The sequence below is a fragment of the Talaromyces atroroseus genome (assembly GCF_001907595.1).
Source record: "Talaromyces atroroseus strain IBT 11181 chromosome Unknown scaffold_12, whole genome shotgun sequence".
Taxonomy (NCBI): Eukaryota; Fungi; Ascomycota; class Eurotiomycetes; order Eurotiales; family Trichocomaceae; genus Talaromyces; species Talaromyces atroroseus.
This window is the reverse complement of record NW_017971444.1, coordinates 336,315-346,124: the sequence shown is the minus strand read 5'-3', so window position 1 is coordinate 346,124 and position 9,810 is coordinate 336,315. Positions and strand designations below refer to the sequence as shown.

At 39.4% G+C, this 9,810-nt stretch overlaps 2 protein-coding genes across 2 annotated transcripts, besides 1 other annotated feature; one reads left to right on the top strand and one right to left on the bottom strand.

The window, feature by feature from the left end:
* Window positions 1-1,193: 1,193 nt before the first annotated feature.
* On the bottom strand, window positions 1,194-2,090 carry UA08_07811 (hypothetical protein; the record flags this gene model as incomplete). Its single annotated transcript, XM_020262703.1, has 1 exon — window positions 1,194-2,090. One exon carries the CDS (start codon window positions 2,088-2,090, stop codon window positions 1,194-1,196), a length of 897 nt encoding a protein of 298 aa, XP_020116898.1.
* A 1,382-nt stretch (window positions 2,091-3,472) lies between these two features.
* Window positions 3,473-5,356: a repeat region (Identified by RepeatMasker using a combination of RepBase library and repeat library created with RepeatScout).
* Window positions 5,357-7,304: 1,948 nt separating this feature from the next.
* Window positions 7,305-8,421, top strand: UA08_07810 (hypothetical protein; the record flags this gene model as incomplete). Its single annotated transcript, XM_020262702.1, has 5 exons — window positions 7,305-7,416; window positions 7,701-7,772; window positions 7,828-7,948; window positions 8,318-8,344; window positions 8,382-8,421. 5 exons carry the CDS (start codon window positions 7,305-7,307, stop codon window positions 8,419-8,421), a joined length of 372 nt encoding a protein of 123 aa, XP_020116901.1.
* Window positions 8,422-9,810: the final 1,389 nt, after the last annotated feature.

The following is a 9,810-nucleotide window of genomic DNA, read 5'->3' as shown; positions in this document are numbered from 1 at the left end:
ACGAGCTCTGCGTAGAATGAATGCAAAAGACCAGTAATCTAATAAGTTGAAGTAGAATCAGATTTTCAGCCCCAATGCAATGCAACCTGGCGAAAACGTGCAGAGCGTCCGATTCCCCATATACTGTGCATCAGCTGTAGAGACGGCATGAGGTGAAACGGACGCTCCGCGAGGGATCAGACCCCTGATAGACTAAGATGCATTTGTTGGGCCTGACTGGATTTTGTGTTATATGGCAAGCTTTCTGTCGGCTTCTCGGTACGGTTCTTACTCCGCTTCCTCGTATAATTTAATCTGTAGTAAGCTTTCTAGAGGCTTCTTGGCATGATGCCTAGAATGCTTGGTTTCTGGTAAGCTTTCTAGTGGTTCTTAGCATGATTCCTAGGCTCGCTCCAACAGCAAATGATTATAGTACATTGTGGAATAGTTATAACTCCCATTGCTTTCTCTCAAACAAACCTCATCGTAATCTAATAAAGTAATACTATTGGTGAGCTCGCCATAATAGATTCTATATCTATAACACATTGATTTGTCGGCTGGGGGAGCCCACTGTGTTATAGACAGTTTATAAAGCGTCGGGATTAATCTTCTCGGCGAACTCGGTGTCCGATTACATTAAGTGTCCTATAACGAACCTTATTGAGCGCATACGAATATATCGTTGCTTATTGATACGCCTATATACTGATTGCGCCACGGAAATAGCTAACCTTGTCAAGTATGTAGCTAGCAACGTGTGAAACGATAAATGTGATGCGTCAGATTAGCGCTTTATCGGCTGTCGTTAGCTGATTAGTTATCATTGTATAGTAATCCCCTAGTAGCTGGCAATGCCCATTTTCCGTGTTGGTACTTTAGCTAAGCATGTCTTACAGTAGTGTTTCTCCTAGTGTCATGCAAGAGGGGTTCGTAAATAATCCTGGCCCCCAAAGCAAGCGCATGGACCAACCCTTTTTGTGGTCTTCGCACTGTTTGCTCAGAGTAAATGGGACATGTGAATGGCGTTGTTAGGAACGTGGGGATAGGATTTAATTCTTTCCCGCACACGACTTGCTCTTTTTCCTTAGGCGCCCCCCCCCGCCCCCTTTTTTTTTTTTTTTTTTTTTTTTTTGCAATTTTCAGTAAATGAATTTTTGGTTTTCAATTGCATCAACAAAGAGACATCAACTCCGGTGGCAGCATCTATAGACCTAAAAACTTTGTGCGTGATCGAAGAACCATTTCTTTGCCATCTCTTGAACCTCGCGCGCCTGCGGGTGCGCGTAGAATGAGAGATGTGTACCTCTGGGCATAACCACAAGCGAGCTGAGTGGCAAGCGCGCATGGGCGGTTTCGCTGTAGCTCAAGACTGCATCTGTATCGGCATCGCCATGTACGAGCAGCACGGGGCATTGGATTTGTTCAAGACCTAAACTTTTGATAGCGGCGAAGTTCTCGACATCGTTCTGCCAACCGTCCTTCCGCCTACCGCCCGTGTTGACGGTCGTGGCTATCTCAAGCACGAGCTGGCGCTGGGCTGGATCAGCCATCACCTGCTCGGTAAGAAGATGAAGCTCGTCGCCGCGCAGGGAACCCTCCCCCTCTAGGGCTCCTTCAATCACGTGCTCGGGCGAATGTGAAGTCAAGTATTTGATTAGCCGGTCTCCGATTTTGGTGCCGAACATGATTTTCTCTAGGATAGGGGTCTTGGGTGCGATCCAGGGCGAGCTCGGGGCCGCGATGGCAACTAGGGCAGACACACGGTGCGGATATCGAGAGGCGAGCTGGTATGCAGCGGGGCCTCCGCCTGACCAAGCCAGAACACCAACGCGCGGAATGCGGAAAGCATCGAGTAACGCTACAAGAAGATCTGCTTCGGCATCAATCGAATGGTGGACCGGAGAAAGCGGAGTGTTAAGATAGCCAGGGCGTGAGAGACAGATTACTTTGAATTTGTCCCTGTCGAGGAACTGACTCATTGCCCGGGCGGCATCGATGCCTCCTGGACTCCCGTGTAAGATAAGAATAGGTATACCCCAGCCAGAAACCTCAGCCTCGACTGGCCCAGCCGAGGTATAAACGCAACTGTCAAAGTTTGTGGCAGCCATCTTGTTGCTTGAAACAAAAGTTGAGGGTATCGACTCGGGTTGTGGATGGACGTGTTTCCCTTAAATAAAAGATTTTCTGTAGCCCAACTAAGACCTCGCAGGGCAATGCCACTTCAAAATCATAGTTGGCCTGGCAAAAGAAGAGCAGCATTTGTTAGGCAGAAGCATTACTTAGTACGGCCCAATCTCGGTTCTCAGGAGGTGGGCGCACAAAATATTGAGAAACGCTAATACTATTAGCGCCATCTAGTTTATCATGGTAGTGTAACCAAAATATTCTTAGTCACATGTCTATTTGAGATATCCAGAAATATAAAGATATATAAATCTAGCAAAAAGAAATCTCTATCAAAGCGTATAATCTGATTTTAAGAATACATTTTTTTCATTTTAAAATAAGGTAACTAAATACGGATAGACTTATAAAATGAATTACATTACTGTATATAGTGGTCTGAAAAGGACTATTTACCGGGAACTAGTATTTATAACTCTTGGCATTCCTTACAGTGGAGGTGGGTCCTTCAGCTTATTGTAAGCACTTGTATTATAAAGCACACAAATTACCAGTCTGCGTATTCCGAATAGTTTTGAATCCCACCTTCGTACTTTGTGTGCGCACCTCCGTAGTTAAGGGTTTGTCGAATCAATGCAGCTAAATCCAAAGAATGGCCTAGGTTAGGTAACATTCTTAGCCCTAGGGCCTGAATGCATACAAAGACAACGCTATACTCAAGCTAGAAGTCCGCAAACCTCGGGGGCATCTAAGCTTTTTAGTAAGAATTAGAGAAGGAGGTTTATAAGAGCTTTCACACCAAATTCACGTCGAAAACAAGCGTGTTACATCATCTAGAGTGATTCTATTTTACAGAAAGTATTGTTTATATATATATATATATATATTTACCTCTCCGTACAAGAAAATGAGTCATAGAATAATACATGTAAGGGTATTCAAAGGCAGATTACTAATCACTAAGCAGCTGTTCGCTGCCTTCTCACGATTCGGTTCTTCTTTAGTACGGCTTGGCTAGGGTGACCAAGTCATGTGATATATACATCAGAGGAATCGTGGCGATTCCTCGACATAGGCCCGCTCCCAGCCTTACAATAAATCTTACAAGGCGATACCCTAAATTGGACTATCTCGTCGATGATTTTAAGCTGTTAGTAGTTACAGTCTAGCCCCACCACACCTGCACCGTGACCCACGTAAGCCGCTTGCCGAACAAAAAGTCTCTTGGCACGCTTAAAGTTAGAATACCAACTTCATGAGCATGATCGTAGGCTAGATTTCCTTACTATGAAGGATGATGCTTATAGGAGATTTTCAGCTTTAATGTTCCTGCACCACTCACTGCTTACGTTAGCTAACTTTTAGTTAACGTAATCCACACCCGAGTGGTCACCACAACCGAGTGGTCACATTTCTCCGAGAACCGCGCTCTATATTAATTTCAACCTGAAATTTCAACCTGAAATAATAATTATATATAAAAAATTAATTACTAGTATAATTAGGGCATTAAGGCTTTCTATGCCCGAAAATTCCACACTTACTATATTAAAATTGGCGGCATATATGTGGTTAAAAGGGTGGAAGTTTAGGCTTAGCTGGAGTAATAGTGATAGCTTAAAATACTTCAACTAGTTGATTTATAAGTGCCTAAGCTTCCTCTTTAGTAATATCTTACTTATAAGATATCTATTTTTTAGATTGTATATGTTTTCGCTTCTCTTTCTTATTTACAGCTCATAAATCGTGAACTTCCTTCCGTATAATAAGAAGCTTGTTAATACTAATCTTGTAGGCTTTTAATATATAGCTAATTACTTTATTAATGATCTTAGATAGACTTCATATATATTAGTTGATTTACTACTTAATTGTACTTAATTAACACTTAAATTGATGTAGGTTTTAAGGTATTTATAAGTAGGACAATTATAAATTACTAGATAGATAAAAAGGTGGTATTAAAGTCTTTAATTAGATAGTAAGTTAATTATAAACTTAATCTAGATCTAATAGCATTAATCTAATTACTCTAAAGCTATTCTAAATAGATTTAGTTTTATATACTATTATATAGGCCTCTAGAAATATAATAAGAAAATTAATTTTATTAATATAAGTAAATCTAAATCTCATCTACTACTTAATAAATTTTTTATATTATTATTTTAAAATTATAAAACAGCTAATATTAAGAGGCTATATAAGATATAAGAAATGTATAGATATATAGATTAAAATAATCTTATTCTTAGTGTATATATAATTAAATTTAGTAGTTAAATAACTTTTATAGCTATTAAGAATTAATATATAATATTATCTAATAATCTGATTATTTATATAAGAAATAAAGTAATTAATAAGCTAATTTATACTAATATTATCTATTATTTATCTATTATCACTTATATTAATCTTCTAATTATTTAGAAGAATCTTAAACCAGTCTTTCTAGAAGTATTTAATTATTTTAAAGATTATATATAAGGGTAAAGCCTAACTAGTAGAGTTAACTATCTTAATTATAGTTACTTATTCTTAATTACTAGGTTATAGTAGATATAGATGATTGTATTAATTATTTCTAATAATAATCTTTGCGTTTATATAGAGACTTATTATAAAACTAGTCTTATTAAAGTTATAAATATCCTCTGTTAGGATTCTATACTAGATTATAACCTTTTATATATAATTAAAATACTCCTTAATTAGCTTTAAATCTTTATATTTAGCATGTTTGTAATTATATTTCTATAAAAATTATATTTTTAACTCTAAATAATGTTTAACTAGGTTAAAAACCTAGTTCTTATCAACTATTTAATTTCTATATTAAGAAAGAAAAATATTGGCTATATCTTATATTATAAAAGGCTGAAGAGGTAATCCTCACTTATCTAGATTTAATATCTATTTTATAAGTAATTCCTTTTTATTTTTAGTTAATTTATGACTATTAGTGCGTGTTTGAGATCTTTATTAAATATTCTTCAATCTGCGTAAAAGTGTTATCTAAGGAATATTATAAATCTTTGCTACTCATCTAATATTGGGAATTTTTTTATTCTGTAAATTAGAAATTGCTAATAGAATTCATCCTTCTTGTTCCTTAGAATTTGATTGATTTTTATTACAAATTGGTGGCATATTAACGCGTTGAATTATAGATAATTAATATAGAGCGCGGTTCTCGGAGAAAAGTGACCACTCGGTTGTGGTGACCACTCGGGTGTGGATTACGTTAGTCTGTGTAGAGTCGCGTCATCCACTTCTGATCTACGTTGGCTACTTTGTCTACGTACTACCGGCGAAACCAACACGTGCATGCTCCACGTCGGAAATGCCGGCGCATACTATCTGCACGCGGTGCTGCGCGAAAACCGACGGAAGACGCTTGCACGGCACATCCCTGCACGCATTCTCATCGATGTGCCGAGCTGACATAGAGTCTTTCTTGCGTCGTCACGGCGCTAGGCAGAGCCCTCCCTTTTTGGTGTCGACCTACTCCGTAAAGGCTGTCTTGCCTCGGCTATGCCTTACTGGGTTCACTTTCGCTCAGCCATTCCTCACCACCGCTCTTATCCATATTTGTCTGACAAGGACAAGTCGGAGCCGACGGACAATGGATACGGGTTGATAGGGGCTTCTTTTCTTGTCTACGGAGGCATAGCAGTACGTATCCCGCCTAGTAATTCAAACTTCGTTCGACTTCGACTCACAGGCCTTGGCACAGATTTCTAATAGCTGGTACTCGCACTTAACTTACAAGGTTATCACGATGGTTTGAGGCGGCTTGGTGGATGTGATTTTTGACAAAATGTTACGTTTGCGAGAGGAAAAGGAACTAGTATCTAAAGCTTTGACGCTGATAATCAATGATGCGCAGCGCATTTCGACATCCCTGACGTTCCTGCACGAAGTTTGGGCTGGATTACTTGAAACATCACTGGCAATCTATGGCGACAGGTAGGACCGTAAAGCTTGACAGTTCTTGGATTAGCATTAGGTACGTCCGCCTCTCATGTTTATCACTAATCGTGCTGACGGCAAACAGTGAGCACCGCAATATCCACGTTGATCAGAAAGTCAACTGGCAAGCAGCAGCAGGTATAGATGGCAGGAACCAAAAAAAGAATAGCAGCAACTAGAAAGATGCTATCTTCTCTGAAACCAATAAAAACCACAAGGTCTGAACAACAGGCCAGTTCAACTATACAAAGACTGTGAGCTGAGGAGTTTGCTGCATTGAAGATGTTCCGTATCTTGCTGGTTGGCAGTGTTCTGTCATATGAGTAGTAGTAACAGCTGCTTTTGTTTTAGCAGCTAAACTAATCCTGAAATCAGCTTATACTACGTTGACCCTGTTCTTTGTTCTTGTTTTTAAAGTATATATCGGAATAATCCTACCTTATCAACAGAATCTTGATCTCTCTAAACTGTTTAGTACCTTGATCTTGATCAGCCCCTTGATAACTTTATTGGTGCGTCTTCTGTAGATGCTTCCTTCCTTTAATATAGCGAAAGGTTGTTTTGAATGTCTAAACGCATTTCTTCAAAGACTGGAAAGAGTAGACTTTTGAGAGATTTCTTCCACTGCCTCTGATTCTCCTGATAACTTAGTTATAGAGACACATGAAACTACTGATCTGAAGTCAAATGTAGTCGAGCCTTCATAGGATATAATTACAGCCTTGATCCAAAAAGCCGACTTCGGCTAGACAACAGAAGCTTGCCTACATGATATATCTCTAACTATATGCAAGGGTGAGCATATAGTTATCACTGGCCCAGTGGGCTGTGGGAAATCACTGCTATTGAAAGCATTATTGGGTGAGGTCAAATGCTTAACTAGCACCGTCCATATAGGCAGTGCTCGCATTGGTTACTATGATCAGGAGGTCTAGCTAGAGAATACTACACAAAAATGCATTTCAGTCTACAGCTGCTAGTGAAGAATGGCACCATAAGATTATTAATGCTTATACTTTAAATGATTTGCTAAATACTCAGGGGTCATCCAGCAAGGCAATCAGCAGTGGAGGAATACGCCTGAGTGGCGGGGAACAACAGAGACTGGTATGCCTTTTTGCATTATGCCGCCAATTGTAGTAGTCTCATGCTAATCTAAACCTGTGGCAAAGGTATTGGCTTGGACTATTGCAAATCAACCTGATATCATTTTTCTAGACAACATGTTTAGTGCTTTGGACAGGAAGACAGCAAAATACATCAGAGAACGGCTTTTTAGTCTTACTGGACTTCTTCGCTTGTTCCAAACCACTGTTATTGAGATAACTCAGGATTGTAAGCTGCCATGTTTTTTCGTTCATGTTTGTTTGATCATCACTGACTCAATCTCAAGTACGTTGGACTACAAAGACAGCCTAAGTCTACCAGCTAGACAAGGCTGGTAACCTGTCTCCATACGAATTTGGGGCTGAGAAAACGCTAGAAAACGACGATGAAGTAGATATGTTCATGGATAGTGGTGAGGAACGCCCTACAAAGACAACAGAAAGCGATACCCTACAAACATCCCAACCTGCCTCTCGGATAAGGGATCGGACCGTGTATCGTACTTACTTTAGGGCTCGGGCCTGGAAACTTGGTGATTTTCGTTCTTTTCGGTATAGCCTTTGCGTTCTGCTTAAAGTTTCCTGGTGAGTAAACATAATGTTCACCACGACTAACTCTGAAACACTAACGGAAAGTCAGATATCTGGACACAATGGTGGTCGGAGGATGATGGACCATCATCACAAGATGTTGGGTACTGGCTTGGGCTATATGCGATGCTGCAGACTCTACCGCTGATAATGCTGTGTATATGGCTGGGGTACGTACTTTTACATTTATATATAGTTGCTAACTTCTCTACTAATCTAATTGCAGACATCTTTTCAAAATTGTACCTTCCTCCAGAATAGGGCTTTATCAACAATTATTAGAGACAGTCTTAAACACCACTTTTTATTTTATTAGTGGCATAGATATAGATAAGTTACTTAACTGATTCAATTAAGATCTTATAATAATAGATATATCGGTGCCGCTGAATCTATTTAACACCATCTATTAATTACTCACCAGCATAATTCAGATCATACTAGTGGTTGTAACAGCTGTTTATATCCTTATAATACTCCTAGTACTGCTAATTGCCATCTATTTTATCTAACATTTTTATCTCTAAATATTAAAGCAGCTCTGACAGCATAAGTTATAATCCAAGGTGAGTTTGCACACAAAGTTAATAGAAATCTGTATAGGCCTTATAACACCGCGTCCACCGATGGTAGAGCACTTTAAAACAAGAGTTTTATAAGCAGCTTGATAGATCACAGGAGCTAATTTATCTACTATATACAATATAACACTAACTGCAACTTACTCTAGATCTTGTCATGGCAGATTTATCTATAGCTGTAGCGGGCATAGCTATAGGGATCAGGGATAAAACAAGCCTGGGAGTCATTAGAGTGGCTTTCCTCAACTTAACCACACTAAGACAGACAATAACTGATTTATTGACATCCTAGACTTCACTCGAGGTTTTCCTGGGCACAATTGCCTGTATTAAGACGTTTTGAAAATAAATCTCTTAAGAGCCAAGCATTACATCTTCAGTTGACGTACCTCTATCTTATATGGAATTAGGAGAAATAATATTTGACAATATCAGCTCCAGCTACGCGCCATTAACTGAGAAGCTAGTCTGGAATATACAAGAAATTAATCTGACTATCCACGCTGGAGAAAAGGTAGCTATCTACGGCTGTAGCAGATCCGGAAAGTCCACGCTATTGCTTATGCTGTTATCGTTGATGGAGACACGTAAAGGCAGTATTACAATTGATGGGATTGACATTTCATGTGTTAAGGCTCCATTACTATGGTCGAGATTCCATGTCATTTCGCAAGATGCCTATATATAAGGGGAAACGGTTCGGAACGCGTTGGATCCGCAGGGGTCGTTTAGTGATGACGACGTAATCTGGACCATTCTGGCCGATTGTGCACTGAGGCAGAAAATTGAGACATCCGGTGGCCTGGAGACTGCGTTGACGGATGTATCTCTCTCAGCCGGCGAAAAAAAGTTGTTTGCGCTCGCTCGCACCATTCTCGATGTGCAACAGCGGCCTGGTGGGATTGTCCTTTTCGACGAGGCTATGAGTAGGTTGGTTCTTCCTATCTATCTATATATACTGGCAATATATTAGAAATTGTTAGGTTAACAATTTACATCGTAGTGTCGATATCGAAACGGAACGGCAAATTATGCGCTTGAGGGAAAGGATGCAGGGTAAAACGACCATTTCTATTCTACATCGACTAGAAACTGCGTTAGGATATGATCGAGTGCTTGTTATGGAGCAAGGGAGTGTCATCCATTCAGGAACCCCTTCGGAGGTGTTAGAGGAGGCGGACTTGTTTTCTTCGCTGAGTCTCAGATGACTCCACGTTCTGCGAAGAATGAATCATTCATTACTTGAATATTTCTGTAGCTATACATAGACAATGTAGGAAGTTAGTCTAGCATTGAAATTCTTGTTTTCAAGATAGACAAAAAAAATTGAATTGTGCGAGTGTATATACAAATGTATTAATGAGACAGTCAATATGGAGAGAGGTTAAACAAATAAAAATGCGAAACATTTGTGATTATAACAGTGAACAAAAATAAATGAACATATGCCC